The sequence below is a fragment of the Ptychodera flava genome, chromosome 16 (genome assembly GCF_041260155.1).
Source record: "Ptychodera flava strain L36383 chromosome 16, AS_Pfla_20210202, whole genome shotgun sequence".
Taxonomy (NCBI): Eukaryota; Metazoa; Hemichordata; class Enteropneusta; family Ptychoderidae; genus Ptychodera; species Ptychodera flava.
The window spans coordinates 31,064,912-31,088,680 of record NC_091943.1 but is presented as its reverse complement, the minus strand read 5'-3'; the positions used below and the strand labels follow the sequence as shown (position 1 = coordinate 31,088,680).

The 23,769-nt window shown below is 38.4% G+C and overlaps 2 protein-coding genes across 6 annotated transcripts in view; both read right to left on the bottom strand.

The window, feature by feature from the left end:
- The window catches only part of LOC139114563 (uncharacterized), a 485,747-nt gene that overhangs the window by 69,253 nt on the left and 392,725 nt on the right, over nt 1-23,769 (bottom strand). The gene's annotated exons all lie outside the window — the stretch shown is intronic.
- LOC139114561 (tyrosine-protein kinase ABL1-like) overlaps nt 15,283-23,769 on the bottom strand; it is an 82,046-nt gene continuing 73,559 nt past the window's right edge. For 3 of the 5 annotated variants that reach the window (XM_070676359.1, XM_070676361.1, XM_070676363.1), the window contains 2 exons: nt 23,473-23,583; nt 15,283-22,319 (listed from right to left, as the gene is read on the bottom strand). In XM_070676359.1, coding sequence (XP_070532460.1) covers nt 20,653-22,319; nt 23,473-23,583 — 1,778 coding nt within the window. In that variant the 3' untranslated portion in view covers nt 15,283-20,652. The remainder of the gene's footprint in view (nt 22,320-23,472; nt 23,584-23,769) is intronic. The other 2 variants (XM_070676360.1, XM_070676362.1) reach the window with 1 other exon arrangement.

The following is a 23,769-nucleotide window of genomic DNA, read 5'->3' as shown; positions in this document are numbered from 1 at the left end:
GCATACTATCATCAACACGTTGTCGATCCAAATGTCAAATTATAGATCCCAATGTTTTCAGACCCAATTCCTTTGTCAAATGTCCCTTCTTGTTAGTTTACAGAAAGCTTTGGGCTGTGATTCGCCACAGGAACTCCCGGTGATTAAAACAGGCAAAGTGGAAGATGTCAGAGTAAATCACATCATACAGTGTGAATGCTGATGTTTCCAATGCCTGCGGCAATAGAATGGTATGCGTTCTAATTTTAAAGGACCACGGTCGTCACATCTGCGCATGCACGAATTTCCTGTTTGTAAACGTAGTGTTTTATCTCAGAGAGTAAAGTGGAAACAAAGTTTAGATGATGAAATGTGTAACACGGAAAACAATTTGCCGTGACTTTCGATCCTCTCAAACATGAATATGTACCACGCTTCCGGGTAGTATTGGAAAAATGACTTTGATCAAGTAAAATGTCAACGATCGCACGGTGGTCCTTTAAAGTGTATCTGTACTGAAGACGTATTTGTACATATCAGTTGAGACAAAAAATAAATATGCACAGTTTATTTTCTTCATTTATTTAACTGCATCAAAAGGTGTACAGTTCGGCCAAACATTAACAATTATTTTACGTTCCAAAAAGTAAATAAATAAACCTCTGACTCTGACATTCATCACACTTCAGCGATGTGTTAATGGAACAATATTATTTTCTCTCACTGAGAGAGAGAGAGAGAGAGAGAGAGAGAGAGAGAGAGAGAGAGAGAGAGAGAGAGAGAGAGAGAGAGAGGGGGAGAGTGAGCTAGAATATGCCAGCGAGACACACGAACACATACACACATACAAAGTGACATCTTTCCGTTTTAACATTTGGCCCTTTCCTCTGTGACGTCATGACTATCTTATACAGAGTGTGATATCGGAAAACGAGAATTTTCGATCGACAATGGCGTCATCATAGGGAGTATATCCTATATATTCTCGTTTGTACAGACGCAACGTCGACCAGAGAAGTAAAAAAGTTCAAGTACGAATGTGACTTCGATGTCGAACAATGTCTTGCCTTTTGAATCAGCAGTCTATACAAAGCGCAACTAAATTCCGAAGTCTAATTTCCTTGGTTGAACAAACAAAAATAAAAAATATGAGTGTGTACAGAGCATGCAAATATGATGATGGTTGACATGGCGGTTGTTGTCGTAACAAATTATCCCTACCCCGACGACCACTTCATCGGCGAATGCCCCTATCTTTCGTATGCGATGAACTGAGATATCCCATAGGCCTACGCTGATTTATCAATGACTTTCCACAGGCACTCGTCGTCTTTGCCATTCGTTCTAATGTTAAAAATGTGATTGCCAGATGCGATTTGTAAATCACCGTGGACATTTCATCCAATGGAGTAGAGGTAGTCCTGATTTTTCTGACATTTTACCTTCGCGTAACTTGTGACCCGAAATGCATCACAAAATGTTCCTGCTTGTAGATTTATACGTACATTTTGTATCAACTCTTTGCACGCACAATTACGGACATATTCTGTCTACAGCGATAACTTACAGCGCCAACAAATGTCCTCGAAATAATGATAATAACATGATGATCCTTATGAATTACGTCCCTGGTGATTTTTTCTGATCTGTGTAAGTCATTTTTGGAAAATTGCAAATAAGATTATAAAATGTTCTACAAATCATGAAACCAGATTTCATTCATACACATTTTGTCGTCTGCAAATTTCTAAACTCCCGCACGCAATAGGTGTAAGTCAAACACACCATAACTGATCGAACTCCAATCAAACTCAGCACATATCTGTGGTGATGTTACTCCCTTGTATCTAAGTTTGGCTTATTGTTGTGATTTGTGCAACGACTTGAACTTCACCGTCACTACCACGCATGATTTTCCGTTTGATTTCACACGACCTTGATATTTCTACCTGTCGCCATAACAACAACCTCAGACCATAAATGAAGAAAACGTAGGTGTTTCCTGTAACGTGGAGTCAGGATGTAGTCGGTCGGGATATTTTGCATATTTGTTTTACGTTTTTTGACCGAAAGAAAAATGGTAAATTCAATAATTATTTTCGGAAACTGGTATAATAGGGTCTGAAGCATAAAGCAGCATAGGTTGGGTCACAGGAAGCAAGCATATTTTATCTTGAGCTAACGGCAATATTTACTGTAGAAATTAATATTCGTGCCTTAACCATCATTGTCAATAGCGAACTTCCCATCGTATTATGCTATTTTCTATTTCTTAATGTACCGTGTGTCCCATAGGTGATCCAAAATGTATTTATTTATTTATGTAAAGGGAATTAGATATTACTTTTATGCTTAATTTTAATTTATCGTCATCTGGAAAATTAACATTTTCGATATTTGTAAAATGAAATATCGGTAGTCTGAGGGTGAAAACATGAGAAATGTGTTTTCAATTGCTTTGCGGGGTAAGCTTACTTTACAGCCACCGTGACAGCAAGATTCTTCCCTGAAAACTCAACCGTCGACCATCATCACCACTGCTTTTTCCCATAATTTTAAATTTAAAAATCAGATCTCAAAACACGGCATTCAGGACAAAGAATGTTTAAAAACGTGTCGTTTACGACTTGAAATATCCGAACATTGACAACTTGACAGGGAATCAAATAATACACTACAGTAACTCTACCATGAAACTTTCTGTTTCCTTGAATATCTTACCTCTATATGATCTAGCTTTCTGTTGTGAAGTTGGGCAAGAAAGACGGCAAAATGACAAAACAAGTATTAGCACACACAGGGTGCGAAACAAATACATGTACGTGGAAATGTATAAAATATCGCCTGCTGTCATGTTCGTACAAACTTTTAAGATGCAGTAAAAACGAGGAAAGAATAAACTTGAAGATTGCTCATACCTTTCATAGCCATGAAATTTGCCCAAAAATACTTTCAGTCGTCTCCGAGTTTGGCTGTAAAATCACACACCGCCGTCTTCACGGCCGTAACTGCTGTGAGAATCAGATGTAGATCCACTAAACTTATATTGTCAAAACGGTTCTGACACTTCCCTTTCGTGATTTTTACCTTAAAATATATCACAGTCGTTACCTATTTGAGGTGTAGAAAGCAAACCTTAACTCAGGCTTAAACTCATCAAACGCCGAAAACTCAAATCTTTTCTTATCTTGTCCGTTTTTAAAGTCTATGCTTGTCCGAAACTTTTCTCCGACATTTTGCGCACTCAAAACGAGGTCGCATCGTGACCTTTGACCCACAGATTAGATTATAATCCCATGACGGCAATATGATGTCAGACATGTCGACAATTAAGCATTGAGGAACATCGATAAAATCAGAATCATTAAAACCCCAAGCATTACTCATAAAGTAAATTGAAAAAAGAATAGGAGAGTGAGAAAGCCGACAAATTATTAATTGGGAGATCATGACGACGGCTGCGTGGCGCGTAACAATAATTTCACTGCACTGCCGTCACATGGCGGAGCCATCTGAAGATTCTCCAATTTTCCAGGATAACTGATATATCGTCCAGACTTGATTTAATTAAAGTTATGATATCAGTCTAGTTGTGGAATGCTAATCTACGATCGTTTTATAATTACGAGGTGGCAACTCATGGCACTGCGGTGCATTAAGATTTACGATCACTGATAGTGATGTATGAGTTGTCTGTTGAACAAATTCCCATTCAAAAGCTTTTAACGAGTATAGAGACACGTGCGCTTAAGTCTCAAGGTATCTACCAATGACACTGACCCTAGCTACGTAACAACTTATCTGAACACCTCTTCACCGTCCTTCCGACTTCTCCATTCATCCATCTACCCACTCATCCTCCCTCCCTCCCTCCCTCCCTCCCTCCATCCATCCATCACAATAAAATCACAATATTCAAAAACACTTTTAATCATCATCATCATCATCATCATCATCATCATCATCATCATGGTGATATCATGATAATGATCGTCATCATCATCATCTCTCCAGCATTTCTTTCTGAAATACAGTCTTGTTAGAGTCTCTGTGAAGACAGTCTTTGTAAAGTAGCCTCCCTGTCACAACAGCTTCCAAAAAAGTAACCTTCCATAGTTCGCCGGGATCTCCCTATCCAACCTCAATGACTGGAGACCGCCCGGGCGAAAGAAACAGCTCAGTCCAATCGTTGGTTCTATCTCCAGGAGTCAGGTAATTTACTGGAATACAGTCTCCTATCATACATATCAAACTCCATACCCAGTTTGCCCGAAAATCATAAAACAATTCATACACTCAGTGTCTTTCAGAATTACGACCTGTGGCTTACAATACTAGCACTGAATTAACCATTGGGCAGAGAAAGCTGGTAATATTTACAGTATTTCTATGTTGACTTCCAATAATTTACAGTTATTCCTGTACGATTATTACTTCATATACTTTAAATTTATATAAATCCCCAACCTGCATATGAGCAAAAGGCATTAAATGGGGCAAACAACAAAAACAAAATAAAAACCCAAAAGCAAGAAAAAAATAATGCAATCACGGAATGTTTAATATTGTGACATATAATATCAGTATTCTTTGGAAAAATGTTGCAGAAGGGAATAAGGACGATGTGTACTTATTCTAATCGTTGAAAGCCCCGAAAATGATTTGAGATTATGGAAGCTCTGAACAATCGAAACATTAATTTACTTTGTGTTGTTCTGGACGATGATTTTCTGCAACACTTGATGCACATGTTGCGTTTGGCATGCGGAATTCCTCGCATGGTGTAGAAGTCATCACCCGAATCATGGATTTTCGTCATTCTGCGAAGTGAATCAAATCGTTACCAAAAATAATTACAAACTCAGGGCAATTTCTATACGCAGTAATACTCAGTCACGTTTCTCGAAGAGTTGAGCGACTTTTGCCCCACGGCACCACCGCAACAACCTCCAGGCGTGCTTTGGTGTTTTTTATAAAGTGACACCTTTATCGTTCCTAAAATAGCTAATCCAGCGTCGAAGCGCCAAATACTGAGAAATTAATTTTTGTCTGATTTTAACGCTTACCAAATTTGAACAGAAGGTATCGGATTGACATTTGACCGCTCCGTTCTCGATTCCCCGTCAAAATAAAAAGTCTCCAACCAACTCTATCAGTTTCTGATGTTTCCGCAAGAAAACAACCTGGGAGAGGAAGTAGGATTCTGCTGTACGTCGGGGCCCAGGTTTGACAAAACAAGGGACCCGTGGATCTTCGTGGGCGTGATCCGAATGAGCTGATGAAATTTTAATAAACGTACACACGCTGTCTTGTTCAATGAGTTGATTTAACCTATCGAGAGGTTCTTAGTATTTTGCTTTTAAATTGATACATATGAAATTCATGATAGTTAACTACGAGATTATTCAACTACTGGTCTCCCCCCCTGGTACTGAAGTTAAAGCCCGCTCAACACTCAACAGGGTGTACGTATGCAGTCAGGAACAAGACATGAATGATATCACAAGTTGTAAAATCTCTGTTCTTAAACTATCCGATCATAATCAATGTATCAACATCCGAGACAAATAAGTTATATCAAATTATTACATATACATTTGAATTTGCAATAATGACATATTTTTCTTGCTTCAAGCAAGTTTGTTCACCTTAATATTTATATTTTCAGCTACATTCCCAATGTCAAAAGTGCCAAACTCTGTCCCATATTAGCAATTTATTTTAATGTCCGTTTTATTCAGTTATTGTTGCTAAATGACTCTATAAATCGAACTTGATCGGTAAAATCGTAGATATTATAAAAGACCTGATGCATCGTATTTGCCAACTTCATCTTAATCAGCCTATTCATTGAACTAAAGACTGTCTGATTGACGTAAACTTTGAACAGTTCCTCGTGGCTGACCTTGATCCCTCCTAAATTTGCGCCCCACTTTCCTATCGAAGAAAAACCTATCAATGATATTAAATTGTCTTGATGCAACGTTCAGTCTAGGCTAGCTGTATACTGTATATTCCTGGACACACTCAGAAAGAAAACGACGCATATATTATGCATAGTAGAAATTGAGGAAATGTTGAATCAAATGTTGAATCAGCTACTGAAAGCAAAATAGCTCGGAAACGCAGGGGAAAATATATGCGTAAATCATTCAAATAATATAAATTGGTGAATTTTTCTCTGGTTTGATAAAATGTGATGTCCATTGAAGAGTCTGGACGCTATCTGTCTTGTTTCACTCGTCTGTGGTCACTATTCATGACATGAACGACGGTGCAAATGATGTACAACAATAGATCTGCCAAGACACTGAATACAGAATACAGAAAACACACATCATGATGGTTAAATACGAAGACTGTTAATTCAGCGGGAGAAATGAAAAAAGCGCCGAGTCAGCATTTTTCTCCGTGGATCGTTTCTTCGACCCAATACGAAAACGTACAATAAAGTCATACACATACATTATGTAAAGGGAACATAAAAATCGCCCGAATCTCATTTCTCCTAACTGGACAATATCTGTGTTTTTTTTACCAAAATTTAAGGAGAAGGGGTTTTCTAGTAATATTCGGGTAAATTCCATGGGTCTTACAGTGCGCATATGTTATCAAACTTCTAAATAACTTAGTTTAAACGAGATGAAAATTTGCTGTTGTGGAGAATTTTTCACCTTCTTCCTTGGACTCGACATGTTTGATCTGAATTTGTTGAACCCTTACGTAGAAATTTTCGTGCACACTTTTCTCACCTACTCCAAAATGTGAGACCGTTCACCGCCCCTGTGACGTCAGTAACAGTTACACAACGAAGAGTTTCGGTGTTCTTTGCCTGTTGGCATAAGTCTTTTGAAATTTTCAAAGGACTTATTTAAATTTCTTTTTACGCTGTTTTTAAAAGTTTATGGTTCAAGGAGTCTAGTTTTGTGGGATTTCCGCGAAGATTTTCCTACAAGTCGAGAAAACGTGTTCTCGTTTGTGAATGACATTTGTTAGATGTGTTTTTACTGTTCTGTTTGACATTGTTTCTGTCCTTGAAGCCCTTGTGTAGTCTGTCGGGCGTGTAATGACATCTTGTCGCCGACTCATTAGCGAAGTAGAGGAAGGAATCTTGTCGGTTCGGGGTCCACAAAGTTGTGGCGCCGACTGCTGAGGTCTTTAGGCGTGTCAAGACGATCCAATTACATCCAGGTGTAACGCGGTCATAATCTGCTTAAAATATGTCATTTTTAATTTGGCGCACAGCTTCGCATGATAACGGTCCGTGAGTACATTGACGTAAAAGTGACGCAATCATACGGTTTTAACAGTGCGTTTTTATTTGCTCGATTCCCCGTCAATGAAATTCGGAATGAGACGGCAGATTGAATCGTGATCGTGATGACGTGGCTGGTTTCTGTCTTTCAATGGAAGTGCGTAGACTCGGTGTAAAGGTTGCACAAACTGCATGCTGAAATGTGTGTACTTTAGAATTTAAACTTGCTTTTCGACAAATTGTATGGGTGTCTCATGGTGCCTAAAGGGTTAACAATAATGCAAACGAGATTACGGAAATTTCAGAACGTGAATTGCTTCTTGTTTTCTTGGGTGGCAAAACCCACCTAGACTACGTGAGGTAAGACATTTCTTCTATAGCATATCAAAACAACGCCACAACTCTTTCAGACCGAAACTGGAAGAATGTGACACTACTAATTTGAAAAACAAAATATAAAAAAACCCAAAACCAAATGAAATCATCGACACGTTTGTCACCATCGTTATCATAGTCTTCGTCCTTGTGCCCTTCGACGTCAGAATAGCTGCTATTATGTGGCTCGTGCATGCGTTTTAGAAAAACCATAAACGAAAGATCTGTATCGTAGTGTCAGTTCAGCGTATTTTCTTGAAGCGAACGAGATGGACATAAAATCTGTATCCTTGTAAGGTGGCGCCTGTTGACGAACCAGTGTGGGAGTTTCACGGGGCTGCGTGAGACGTTGGGGGTTTGACATTTCACGAGCTGATTGGCGTTAAACTTCATATCCCTAAAGATTGCAATTTTCACGAGTGTAATGATTATTCGAGAGTTCAGAATTATTTTTAAATAGTTTTACAACCGAGTAGAGTGATTACTTACAAACAATGAAAGCTTATCTCTTTAACGGACGAATTCATGATGTGGCAATTTTTTATTTGATTTTTGACATGTTCGCAGCAAAATTTGACTAGTTCTGAAAAAATCGTTGATTTTAATTGTGCATATGTCTTCCTGTTCAGTTCATTTGCAAGGTAGCGCTTCTCAAAATTTGACCTTTCCTGACCTTATCAAAAACCAATAATCTCTGTTTACTGTGTACTTATTAATACTTCTGTAGTCTTGAAGTGGTCAAAACTGCCCTGATGTTTGCCGATCGGTCACATCTGTATTACAAATTGTTTAATTTGTTGTACATTTCCTGGTATGACACAAGCTATACAGTTGATGTCATGACCTATTTGAAACGTGAATACGTCAGCCAGGATATATATATATATATATATATATATATATATATATATATTATATATATATATATATATATATATATATATATATATATATATATATATATTATTGAAACAGTATATAACGTAAAACCGGCTATCATTGCACGCTGCATTGACGCATTTTGATTGGTCTACACGTTTAGACAAATCTCACCCTTGTGCGCGCCGTGCCAATTGATTATATACGTCACACCTTCCGTTAAGGAGTTTCATCAGCATATCCGTTTATGTCAGAATAAATACTGATAAAATTAAATGAATAAACAACTGAATCCTAATAAATGGCGTCGGATGACCTTGCTCCAAGCTACTCATTCAATACATTGATTTGAGGTCGACGATCAACCTGCAATGCTTACCAGACAAATTAGAACTTTATGTTCAAATATAAATCACATAGCAAATAACTCGTATCGGGCATGGCTCCTCTAGACAGAAAGTCCCGCCATTTGAAAAATTGACCGTAACAAACTCAATGAACGTGTACCCCCTCTTTTATAAGACATCGAACTTTCAAATGATGATATCAGTTCAGCGCCGCTCAGTAACACCTTGCGTTGAAGAGTGGCTGATTTATTCAAAGTTTGCCAGGAAAATCAAAGGCAGTCTGTCCAGGGTAACTTTAAAACATCTCTCCGTGTTCGCGAAATAGAGAGAAAGGACTACAGGGTCGTCAAGATTTCTTGTCATTGATTTTGATTTCATGACGGCCAAGTCCTTGTCACAATCAGTGAGGCTTCGATAGTTTTCGGCAGAAAAAAGAAAAAACCCAGTCGGGTTGGATTCAAAACAAGTGTTTCGGGGATGCAGTGTTAGTATCACACTAATTGAAGTAGAAAAGTTTAAACAAACGCCGATTTGCCGTCTGCCCAAGGATATTAATTATCTTCCATCCCTCACTCTTCCACGAAAGTATAAAACAATGTGGTTCGTGACTACGGTTTTGAGATACCACTTTTACTTCATATCAATAGAAAGGTCAGAGGTCATTGAATTTGAAAGCAGCTGTATGGCATGTCAAGAAGAGGTAAGGTTGTCACAAAGGATGAATTTCAATGGCGTAGCTTTTCTGTTTTTTTTCATCTCTGAACTTATAGATTCTAAAACGGAGAAGGAATATCATTTCAGCACTAGTTACTTCTCGAACCTTTGGAGTTTAACTGAAAAGAAAAATCCATGGAAATGGTAATGACTCGACTGCGTGACGAACTTCCACAGTTGTTTAAAGTCTGTACATCTTCTTCAATAAATGATATTATTTGAATGGATTCTCTGCTTCTTCATCCATACAAAATCTTATTGATAAACCCTGTGATTTCGAAATCACCTGTTGAGCCTGTTAGAAATCGGGTACATATAGAAACGATGAAATATTAGAATTTGCTACAGCGGAGTCTTAGTTTGCGACTATGACCCATGTGAAGTCGTGTATGTCTCTGTTTAGTGGCCATTGGCTCGTCGATATTGAACAAATTCAGATTTCAATCTGTAGTTTCCAAACTATACCATCTCAGATACCGCGCTTTCTTGTACACTTGGGCCTACAGCTGCAATTTAAAAACACTAGCTTCAAAACTGAGGAGTATATTGGTGAACACAGAATATATATCTAGTTTCTGTTGCTTCCCCTGACGTGTACGCGATGGTCACATTTCTATGGCAATACATACAGGATGGCAGCCGGGCCATTTCTGGTGACATGCAACAAAAACATTTCAACTGAAATATTTCTTCACAGCGTGGTCATCAATGTAATGAGAAGCTAGTTGTTTCACATCTCTCGGTTAGTAAATATTGACTTGACTTAATCTTATTAGTTTGAAGCAAAAATTGTCACGGAAACGGCGTGAACAGACTGCCACTAGAGCTGCGGTCGGACCGTTCGTTCGAATTGTCAAGACATTGCAAGGCGAAAAGTTGTCCGTTTTCAGGTAATGGACACTTGGAGGCGCAGCACAGAGGCTTTAAGACGCATAACATTTCACTGTGCATCAATATCTGTTCCAGCTATCCAAAGTGGACAGTAAATGTGAAAGTTGAGTGGGTCAACCAGTATTACTAATAGTACAACCAAACATTACATTATCATTAAGGTTTTAAAGGTGAAGAGTCTTATAAAAGCCAACGCTATTTTCGTAAATATGTCGCGTTGTTTTTATTGACACCAACTTACATTTTAGGATGCTAGTAAAAGACTTAAGTTGCACCGTACAGAAGTGTTCCGTGACAAAATCACATAAAAGGACCATTGGGTTTTATCGATATTTTGAAGGGCGCCACCTGAAACTGCTCTTTTACTTTAAATTTCGAAATAACCGTCTTTTAGATGGGCAGCAGTATAGCTTGTGTGATATGTAGATGTTCTCGGTGATGAGATGCAGCTTGATGTTTGACATTTAAACTTGACCATCAACGTTTAGTGTTATACAAGCACCTGAAGGACTTTACGTGGCTGATCATACATGCATTGCAGGATAACGGTGTTAGAAGCATATTTCACTTTTATGATGTGGATATCTGCCTTTTAGTTTATGGGTTCTCTCGGGGGCTTGTACTGTGCAATGATCCCGAAGTGTTAAACTTCCTGCATCGATAGTAGATGGCAGACATTGGTTCTTGATTGGTGTAATAAAATCATCGATGACATTCAAAATACGCAAAGAAAAAAGGTTGTGATCTAAACGATAACGACGCACACACGCTGTAAACCATTCTGCCATGTTGAAGCCAAGGGCGTGCAGCGAGCACACTCGTCATTTCAGTTGGATTTCAGAAATAACGACTTAGCTTCGGGCAAACTCATTTACGGAGCTCTATCGCAATTTCCTGCTCTGTCAAACTAACACGAGAATAACATTACCATCAATGAGAAGAAATCAACGACGAATTTGAGTTCGTTGACCTGGGCCCACTCTTTGTATAAGGCTTGTCAGTAATGAACAACACAGTTAGCGATGAAATAAAATATTATGTATAAATTTATTTTAATCCATGGAAAAACGCGTCCAACGGTTTTCCTCTAACCTCACATTTAAATGTAAAATTAGATAAGGACACCTTTTTAAGTTTTTCATTAAAACGTTATCGAAAGATATTTAGTCTATAAAATTACCACGTATACCACTTTTTTGTGTCTCTTCCCTGGGCACAAACACGCGAAAATCTTTGTTTCGAGTGTCCAGTGCTTTAAGTAATATAGCGACAGTAACAATGAAACAATCCCCCGTTAGATGAGAGGCGTATCCTCGATTTGTTATAACCTTTTCGGAATTAGTGGCTATGTCATGAAAACGGGCTTACACACTAAATATCTTTCGATAACGTTATAATGTAAAACATAAAAATGTGTCCTTATCCCAATGTAAACCGAAAAGTACTATTTCATAACTTTCATGTCTGGCAAAGTCTTTTTGGAAAACAAATAATGTAAACCTGAAAATTCACATAATTAGGCCTGTATTTCTATTTTTTCTGTGAAATATGCGAAAAATTTATCTTTCTCGTAAAGTTGTAATTGTTTTGTTTCGTTGTGGCAGTCACATTTTAGAGGTAAATATGCCGCTCATGAACTCGGAACATGCTCAAAGAGAAGGCGAATATGAACAAACATATTTCAGTCCTGTTCACTGATAAATCCAACAATTTGAAGAAAATAAATTCCACAATTACCTGAAATACATCTCTACGATGACTATATCCCAGCTGCGGAAAACGTTCTTTGCTACAAGGAAATTATGACCTCTCGTCATATTATGCATCGACAACGTTAGCTAGAAAGGCTCTGTTTCTGTCTCTGTCTCTCTGTGTCTGTTTGTCTGTCTGTCTGTCTGTCTGTCTGTCTGTCTGTCTGTCTGTCTCTCTCTCTCTCTCTCTCTCTGTCTCTGTCTCTCTCTCTCTCTGACATAAACTTCCATACCTTCGTACAAAATCGGTATAGCGACTTTTTCCGTATAAATGCCACCAGATACAGCGTCTTCTACATAATTTCCTTCTCAGAAAACTGATAATAGTTGGCTTTAAAGGTAGTATGTGCCTCAAAAGTGAAAGATTTAAACTTTTGCTCAAACTTTCCTAAATGAAACTTTCAACCATTCTCTTACCAAATCAACAATAAAGGGGTCACCGTGCAAACTTTGGAACCAGCGAAACAAATTACTCAACATAATTGCGATATTTATGAGTAAAAATGGCTGCAATCCCTGTGTTAACTATATGGGGTAAAAAAAATTTGGATTTTATGAAAAACAAAGACGTTGAAAGTTTTTACTTCTCCAAGAGTTCAAAATGAGCCCCCACAAGTGGTAGATCAGAAAAGAATTGTAGAAATTTGAGCGTCAAAATATCTGTCCCCGAGAAGCCCGGACCTTAAAATACACATAAAAACAAGATTTCTGCTGGCCTACTGTTGGCACATGTTTCGATATGGCGGCGACAAAGTACAAATTTAAACTTTCATTAAATTTTCGTCAGCTAAATCAATTTGCCGCCGAAATCAAACTTGACCTTTAGAACACCGTCTCATGATCATCATTTTAGATCTCTCAAAACCCAAGACTTCCCCCAAGCGAGTTGAATTAGCGCATTGTAGACAAGAATCCTGGCAGTCCCGACATCAGGACACTCTTTAATCAAGCACGGACATCCTTCAACCAGACATTCAGGGAAAAGGGTCTTTTGGCTTTTTCCATCATTCGCTCTTTCGTTTTTATGAAGTTAATTTTACATATTATATGATCAAGTGTGCATATCGTGTGCATTCACAAATTCGAGAAGTCAAAACCAGCTAGGATGAGAGCTATTTTAAACTGATTTGAAACACAGATGTATGAAAAATGGTAGTAAAAGATGCACATGTCTCAGTAGCATAGTTAAAGCCCCAGTAATGCTAACGTTTGATGATAATTTCACCATTTTTATTTTGTATGTGAACCATAAGTCCTTGTTCTTCTCCCCAAAGAATGTCGATATACACAGTATCCAGTTTGTCAACTCAGCCCCTAAGGTTGTAAAGTGCATTGTTATTGTTGAAAACTGACTTCTGGTCCGGACTAGAATTCAAATGTAAACAATATTCATGCATTTTACACATATAGACGCTTAGTTGACAAGTTAAATAGTTGGTGTTTCAACATTCTTTGGGGAGTAGAATAAGAAGTTGCAATGGATTTATAAAATAAAAATAATGAAAAAACCATCGAAAGTTTGCAGCACTGGGGCTTTAAAGAATTTTTCTAATTGGGGATATATCTTGATTGACTACATCAAGGTTGATGAAATCTCCTATGTACATTGAAGAAATATGATAAAACATTAATGAAAGTTGTTTTGCATTTTTACATCTGCAAGTTACTACTTTGCATTTTTAACTAACTTTCCCAATCAGGGATATAAGACTGGAAGGACTCTAAAATGTTTCTGAATCTTGCTATGTATATTGATAAGACGATTATGTTGTATAAGTGAAAGATATTTTACATTTTCATCAGCTAATTTAAAATTTGTATATCTAATGAGCTTTCAGTTTGGCATATATAGCTTGAAGGTCTTGACCAAAGGCAATTACACTTGCTGTAAAAAGTGGTGATACAATAACAGCAGTCAAAGAAATCTGGTATCTTTCTTTCAGCTATAAATTGCATGTTTATATACTTAATGACTTTTGTAATTAATCTGTGGTGAATATTTTTCATGATGTTGATCATGACACTTTCAATGAAGTTGCAAACGCGGCAAAAATTTAAATTCACAGATAACTGCAATATGCACTGAAACACGTGAGCATTTTCAGTTCATATCTGGTTCTGACTGCGATCCCTCTGCTCGCTGGAGAGTCCATGAAGCACGCGCACTCACATCACCCATACACTTTATCAGAGCAATGAATACATCGCTTTACTGGACGAAAGAGTTACAGCTTCAGGCCCGTTAATAGTCAACCTAGTCTCGGTGACCCAGACTCTCTGCTGGGGACTCTCTGCTTCCGCCCGGAGAACAAGACCGGGCGGAAGCGACAGCGCCCCCAGTAGAGAGTCTGGGTCACCGAGACTATGGTCAACCAGGCAAGTGTCATTCTGACCAATCCTCCTCCAGAGGGATGGCAGAGTATAAGTGACTGAGGTTGATTTCATATAGATATGATTGTTGTTGTTTACCAGTGAAACGGACTAAGTGTTGGACTGACAAATCCCACATACTGATGTATTTGGTTGGCTGATGAGGAATTAATCACTACATTCACGATCATGTGAACACACGTGTACTTACTTGGATACAATGGGTGTCACATAATAATCTAGACACTATAAGAAAATTTGCAATCGATGCACAAAACGACATTTTGTCGTTGAGATAGAGACTCATCCCCAAAACAATCAAACTAATAAACCAAGATAATTGCAAAGTTAGGTTTATAAAGTTTCGGTATAGCTTGTATGGTACTTTGTCGGTATAACATAATTTGGATCCTCAACTTGTCACCGGTAATTGAGGTGAAAATTTTGAAATAAACAAGAGAAGTTGTGGTTTGCAGTGATAAAGCCCACGCTAGACGAATTGGTTATTTTTACCTTATGATACAATCCGAATACGTCCCTCTAAAACAAATTTTTTATAAATTATATCTCAAAACTTAAACCAAATTGATTTCATTCTTTCACCTGCAACCCAAATATGAGATGGGCCCCCAGAAGGAATGAAACACACACACAGACACTCTCTCTCTCTCTCTCCACCGCACATGAACGTTGCAGAAAAGAATTGCATCATTGGACTGAGTAACCTTTGACCTGGTTTAATATATTAAAATAATAATTACACTTTACATTTCAGAATTATCAATCAACTTTTTCTTCAGAGTCTCGTAATTTTTACTCGTTTTTTATCTTACAGCATATCTCTCTTCTGAACTTAAGAAAACATCTTTTGGTTTAAAAAAACGGGTAACTAAGCAACAAAGCATTGTCAATACATTAATTGTTCAAAAAAACATGATTGAAAAGAAACTACAAAGTCGTACACTTGGCGGAAACATTCTGGCATAAAACGACATCATGTTAGAGAATTTCTGTTACAGAATTTCTGATTCCGAATTCAGGAAGGTGTAACAGTTCCGTTACAAAAAGTCCAGAAAGTTTGTTTCTTACTTTCTGAATTAAGAACATGAGTGTCAAGATTGGTACGCCGTGGCCCCTCCCTATTTTGTGAAGCTCTCACCCCTGCTTTGAAGTGGTCAACACCTGATGAAATATCGGGATAAGCAAAGCTGACAGGGCTGGCTGCTTGTGGCTGCCTAAGATGGCTGAGAACAGACTTTCAAATTTCCCTCCGTAGTATGCTTACATTTAGCCTAGACCCTTTATAGACCCTATTCATCGCTTCAGGCCTCTGCCATGGAAGCCTAAAGCGATGAATAGGGTCTAGGCTACCTAACTTTCTTACACACAGAAAGATTGGCAACATTTCATTTGAGGAAAAAAATTCTCAGTTCGTTCAACACAATTTCTTCTACTTGGGTCTCACTTTGCCATGAAAATAGAGCTCTACAACAACTGAATGGTCAAAGAGTTGAGAAAGTTTTCAGTTTTAAGGTTGACTGTAAAAATCAGCGAGTAAAGTCTGAATACAAGGACAAATTGGATAGCGGAGACTTGCTTGTTACAAATGAGTGCTTTCTCGCCAGTGATAGAATAGATACTGAACGTTGCCGACAGAAAACACATGAATGCAATTCAAAGAATATTGCTTTGGCGTTCCAATACTTTGGAGAAAAAAATCAACAAGACAGAACAATAACAACCAAAACAGCAGAGTTAGAATTTCCCTAAAAGATACATATACACAGGCAACAGTGCAAGATCTCACATCACAGTCGGAATCTTCCATGAATGCTGATAGCTGTCTCAAAGCAGAGAGAGAAGAGAATTTTGCTGGGGAAAAATGTACAGTACGTTGAATAAACTAAAGTCACAGAATCTTGCAAAATGAAGAAACACAGCACCACTGTATAGTAAGTAGTTCATGATATTTCCCAACATCAATATAACATGTAAAAATAATGGGCATTGTGATTTTTACACAGATAAGTATCAATGAAGATCAGGCAAGCAGCAACACTGTTACAGGATAAGCCGGCTGATCTTTGAATAACAGACCACTATAGGGAAATATTTAATATACTTTAGACTCAATATGTAAGTCTGTTTGTTGTTATAGCTATCACTGGTAATAGCCCTGGTGGATTTGAAAACTCAAGTCTCCATGATCCAAATATGCATCTTTAGTAAGGCTGGCCACATATCAATTAATAAATAACAGTAACAGGTTGTAGGTAGGAAAATAGATACACAGATTGGTCATTAGAGTGAATGCCAACTATCACTTACGAGACATTTATAGACTTTTTGGAGTTATAGTTGTATATTTCTAGATTCATCAAATCCTCAAATTTGAGACACCCAAATATATCTATCTGTCTTTGCCATTACACTTGCCACCTGTCTCGGAAATAATCTGATTGTCAGGAATGAGCAAAAAGAAATAAATTTGGTATTGTGTGAAAATAGCGTCCACTTATGTAGCGATTATTTCAGGCGGAAATTTGTAGGTAAGCCTGTACAATGCCTTTAATGTTTTTGAAACAAACAGAAAAAAAGTCATGCTGACACCCTGTTTCATCAGCACTTTCTTGTGGGAGGAAAGTAACGCCCTCGCCAACAGAGCTCAAGCAAGTGCGCCCTCAACGGCAGCAACTAAATCTTGTGCTGAAGTGCAAAATTGGCCACTTGGGTTTTACAGATCAGTTTCACCATAATAGTTACAGATCAAAGGTTAAAAATACAATGTATCTGATTAAATGTTTCTCCTTGAGCTTAAAATGGTGTTGTATGTAAAATGAACCCCCAAGCAGCAATTCTTACAATATTCTAGTTTTTTCCTAGAATACACAAAATACTAGTACAGGTACAGAAAATGTAAATACCTTGGAAAAATCTTAGGCGGGAACTTTTGTTTTCGGTTTGTAGAAGACTGGATGTAAAGCTTAGGTGCAAGCTATGTGTATCGTTGATCCTCTGATTGGTGTAGATAAATTGATTTCTGAAACAAGTTATTTCTGGACACTGGTAAAATGTTTTGCTGTAAATTTGCAAAATCGGACTTCAGGAGACATAAGACACATCCATGCACATTGAAGCCACAAGTTTCTGCAGTTTAGGGGTGAGAAATACATGTAAATATGGACGTGTGCAATTCTAAAATTCTAATCTAGGTACATAGCTGTCTACACTGAAATATTCTCCCTATTTGTTACAAATGAAGAGGAAAAGCTTACATGACAGCGCAGACTAACTAACTGCTTTATGAGATATCTGGCACAATGCTTTTTCTGGGATTGTTGAAAGTCCTTAGTATAAAACTTATAGTTTAAAGGGATGTGGTCATCACGCCTGTGCAGGTATGATTTTCTGATTTATACTGAAACGATGTCATTCCAGCTCAAAAAAAAAAAAAAAAAGTTTCAAGTTTCACATGGTGCGCAACATGGGCAAAAATTGTTGTAAATTTTGATTCTCTCTTGTGTCTTGGGAATCTTGACAACATGACATGTCTTTTGATGATGCTACAAATACTCTCAAGGGACAGTGTCTACTGGGAAGCAATGCGTACTGGCAATATGCGTCTCATACATACTTTGAGCGCAGTGCCGATAACCACATCCTTTTGGCGTTACTGCATCACTGATGCTGGCCACTACACATTTTCATGGATAAACTCGGGATTTTTCGAAACAATCTAGGAGAATCTGGACAAACAGTTGGATTTGTACCTAGAGTAGGAGAAAATAAAAACCAATATTCTGTGTTCCAGCCACAGACAGGATTAACCTTTTAATGATAAATTATTCAAGTAATTTGAAAAAACCTAACTGAGAAAAATTCACTTGTTCTTAGGACTATATAATCCTATCAATAAAGACGACAGAATTGATACAATTTTTGAATGAAAAAACTTCATAATTGCTAAGGTCACTTTATAAGAGTTTTTGAAACAAACATGAAAAGTAAACCAGGTCTTGGATTGTATTGGATATTTTGAATCAATTTGAACTTTGACCCATTACATCACTTTGCATATTTACATCAACATCGACGACAGGAATTAGATTTTTATTTATTTTTGAAGTGCTGTCCAACAAATTTTGGGCTGGGCAGGGTTGGTGAGTGGGGTGTAATCGTTTCACGGCAAGGGGAACCACATTAATATTTCAAAACATTTACAAAATCTGTATCATTTATACAGAACGCATTCAATTGGTGAAAATACAAATCAAACAGATTGGATAGTTGCTTGTCCTGCGTTCACCACGGTTTATTGTGAGGAGTAAAATGGGGGCAGAGGTCAAAGGTCAACACAGGCCTTCTTTCTGATTTCTGGGCATTTGCCCAAATCAACGAGAATATTTTTGTCACAATGAGGCAGTGACAAGAATAGTTATTTCAGTAAAGAAACACAAGGCACCAGAAAGGACAAGTAACTATACACAGTCTGTACCAAGGGGGTACATTACAAATGTTGCTTCACTACTTGACCCAGTATATCACACTTGTAAGTACAAGACCTGTTTTTTTTTTCCAAAACATATTTCTTATCTGATGCACTGCCTTTTCCCAGCAAATGGTACAAACCACAACATAACAAACAAAGCATGGTGAAACCACATTGAAGGGTAGGCAGGGGGGGAAGGGTAGGTGGGGGGGGCCCTGTAGTCTGCTTCATGGCTTACAAAACAGTGAGATTCTAGAAGAGTTTATGACCGGTGGTGTACAAGAGAGAAAGCACAGCACTACAGCTCCACTACAGAAGCCGCACTTCACAAACCAGTGAAGTGTGTGACACCACAAATCATGAACCATTATCGTGAATAAATTCAGGTAAGTAAATTACAGAACACAGTATATTCAAGGCAAAGTCCAGAAACGTCACATGTCCAAAAGCGTGCATCTCATAAAATGGTCACTTCACATAGCAGGAACACATGCCTTCCCAGGACAAAGAGGAATTTTTTAGAAACATTGAAAAGCAACTGGCAACATTTCCGTGGAAACAATTTGTAATAGAACAGTCTTTTTTAAAACTTGTAACACTGTCTGCAACCAGCTAACTTCAGTTTAGGAAAACCAGTATTTACAGAAATACGAAAAAAACAAACCTTCGGATTTTCTGAAAAATTCACAATTTTCATTCAATATGTACACTGTTCTGAAAGCTTTAAATGGAGTCCAAAAAATCGCAATGGCGAAACAGATTTCCGTTGAGTTTTCAAAACGTCTACCTTATCTGGAAACTACAACACTACGATTTAAGTTTTGATAAAGGGACATTTCTGATAACATGTTGTAATTTCTTTTGATCTTGTAAATTTCTGGGAAACATACTTTTCATATTCACAAAAGTTGGAATACTGTAGCTTGGAAGGTCATCAATGGTGAACGGAATAAAACATTAATTCACTGTAGCTGGTATAGCTTGGCCCATCAGGTTTTATCATAATATCTCTATATTTTGGTTTATCTGGGCAAAAAATTCCAAATTTTTTTAATCTTAAACTTATTTGCAAATTTCAGACATCTGCACCAACAAATCGTATAAACAGGCCAGAACAAGCATATATAGCACAGCCACTTCTTCCTTTCAAAGCTAATGAATTTGGTTATTTAAAGGAATGCAAATAATTCTGCAGGCTAAAATATATAACTAGCAGTTCTAACTGGTTCATGTGAGTTATATATGCTGAATTTGCATATAGTTTTGTTTTCTCAAGTTCAGTTTGGATCGAAAAATCACAGGAGCGTTACTTGGTTTATCAAAATCCAATTATGAAAGGTAAGGAATTTTTACCTTGTTGAGGCTACATTCAGAGTGTAAAGTTAGCACTAACTTATACCAGTTTTTTTTAAGCTGAGTTGACTTAACCTGCTCTCAGGTTCATGCCTGCTAAAACCAGATTAGACAGGTTCAAACCAGTTCAGGCAGGTTCAAACCAGTACAGACAGGTTCAAACCAGTTTTTGTCAAAAATTCAAAGCACTTTTTCTCGACGTTCAAGTCAAACGTCGGCTGGAACTACATCATGAGAAAAGAGAACCAGCTACCTTTGCACTATGGAATTCACATCACGGATAGAGTTCTGCACTGCAGATAAAAGATTTGTTAGTTCCATTTGGCTATTACTTGAACTCTTCACCCTTAGATTTTGTAAATTAGACTGCAGAAGTGAAAGCGCTTCGCGAAATGAAAACCTTGCTAATACTGACACCGAGTCCACATATTTATTGCAAGCTGCCACGTAAACCTGTGTAGCGTCGCACAGTTCAACGACGTTTGAGTAATAATTCCCCTTCTTGAGGATCTTTCCGATTCTATTTTCTATGGTTTCCGCTAGGTTTGTCAGAGTTTCCTTGCTAACGTCATGGATTTCTGGCTGCTCTGGCGACTGTGTCTTCCGGAGCGACAGCCTCCCAGGGGCACCGTGTTGAAAAACATCAACAGGCAACACTGGCTTAGAACTGGGCAGTGCAGGTTTGAAGCCTTTTGGTGAAGTTAGAGGTGGTGGCGACTCAGCTCCATTCTTCTCCTGACTGTGACTGACTATCCTTTCAGGCGACGTCTGTTCAGGACTTGAGATTGTCTTTTCGAGTTTGAAGTGCCTGGGACTGGTGGTTGGTCTGTGCTTGGGGCTAGTTACTGTTGGCTTGTTAGCGGGAATGGCTGGTTTAGTTCCAGCTGGGGCAGGCTTACTGGAAACATGTGGTTTTGGTGCTATTTGTGGGGGAGGTGGTCCTGGAGGAGGGCTTGGTGGCCGAAATATGGGAGGGGCTCGCACCCATTCCTCATTTCTGTCCAGCGTTTTACTGTACTGCTTTCTTGGTGATCGTTTGCTGCTTTCTTGGTGGTGGGAACGGTGTGCCTTTTCCGGATCTGCCTTCCTTGATTTGCTCTTGCTTGGCTTTTCCTTGACACGCTCATCGGCTTCAATCTGTGCCTCATCCTCCTCTCTGTGGGAGGGTAGATCAAAACTTGAGGAGAACTTTGGTGGTGGGGTTGATACTTTGCGGTGGCTGCTGGCTATGCTGTCCTCAATTGGTGAATGCTTGTTCCTGGCGAGTGGTATGGGTGTCACTTTCCGTCGGTATTCCGGTGGGGTCGACTCAGATCCGGAACTGGAATCCATACTCCTTCTGTTCATCCGTGGTGATTCTCTCATAGCAGACGAGCCGCCATCTCCGCTTGGATGGCGTATGGCAGGGCTAGATGTGGACCGAACCATTGCAGAGTGGCCGTCCACCATACCTTCTCTCTCAGTGTCACTTTTACAGTTCTTTCTCGCTTCCTTGAAACTGGTCCCTCGCCGGGCGTTTGCCGGCAGAGGAAGCGGAATCTTGGGATGCTTCCCTACCGCTTCGGTGCCCTCTCCGGCAGTGACAGATCCTGTACTGCTTATTCCACTTTCCAGGCTTGGAGATTTACTCTCCCCGCTACTGTTATTCGCAAGATTCAAACAGGAATTCAACTGTTGATCAATGTTCTCAAATATTTGGTCAATTCTGCCATCATCGTCTTCCTCCAGCTGTAGGGTCTCACCATTCCCGACAGGCTCACTCTCTCTGTCCCTTCTGACGGGAAAGGAAGTGGTGCGTTCCGGGGGTGCTGGGCCTTTCTTTCGACTAGTTGAGTGCTTGCTACTTTTACCACTACTCCTTGTTTTATCACTACGTTTGCCGATCACTGGTGAGTTGTTGGTGGATGTACGGTAGCCTGTAAGAAAGTACAAAATCAATGTCATTGCAGAAAGTCTCGTTTCCTGCATGTAATATTTAAGTTCAGTGCAAACCACTTCATGAACACCTTTTCCCAAGACAGACGCCATCCACTGCATTGCTAGCTGTGTATTTTGAAACACTATATAAACAAGTATTTGCGAAAAACATACGGAGCTATTTTTGCCCAAAGTATTTTTAATTTTCACTGATAGAATTTTGAAATAATCTTTCAAATTTTCTGTTTGAGTCTCAAACCATTTTCATCAAATGTGGCTGACAGACTTATTTACGAATAATTCAGTTTGTACATCAGTTCTCGTAATAATAATAATGACCACATTAAAAAGACACAGGATAAATTGCACATGTTGTACAAAAACAACATTTGAGTCCCTGGGTAAAGTACCATAGGTTTTCCCTGTTTTATCTTATGTTCTGGCTGGCTGACAAACAAATACACAAACAAACAAACAAACAAACAAACAAAGAGGGAACACCTACTCAAGAATTTTACATATGTCCTTTCATATGCAAAAGTGACTGTTTTGCTCAAATAAAACTTACAGAAAACTGAACAAATTTTGTCCCTATGTGCTAACATTACTTAATCCTCTCATCTTTAATTTCCCTATGTGAGCTCTCCCTTTGCCATGGAGATCAATAGGGTGAAACCAAAATGAGACTGTGAGAGGGTTGATAGGGATACACTTTCAAATGACTTAAGTACAATTTAAGGTAGAACGCACCTTGGGGACAGATATTCTGACTCTCAAATTTTTATAATACTTTTCTGATCTACCACTTGCTCATTTTAAAGCTCTCGGTGTAAGAACAATTTTAACAATTATAAATCTGAGTTTTTTGAAAATTGAAAAACCCCCATAGACTTAATACACGGAGGGCAGCTACTTTGAATTTCAAATATCAGTAATTGTTGGGTAATTTGTTTCTCCAGTACCAAACTTTACATGGTGACCCCTGATTTTTATGCTAGATTTGGTTAGAGTATGGTTGAAAGTTTCATTGAGGAAAGTTTGAGAAAAGTTTAAGTCTTCCATTTGTGCGGCACACACTACCTAAATTGTGTTACTACTAGACACTTTTTCACCACGGAACACAAGTTCTTAACTACAATTTTCCAAACTGACCGGAGTCATGCACACCTTCTGCAGCAGTAGTGCTAGCCTTTGGTTGCTTCACAGATCTGGACTTGCTGGGAAGTGTTGGTCCCGGTTTCCTCTCTTTGGTCTTCTCTATCTCTGCAGGGGGTAAAAACAAGGTCAAATATGCATTATCGACCAATCACTGTAGAGCATGGCTTCATGAAGGAGCAACAGTGATTGTGTTCTGTGGTGGAGAAACATTTCATACAGTTTATTGTACCTATCTACAGAAGATCAAAGCATTGAACGAGTCAATCAAATCCTCCTGTTGTAAAAATCTTG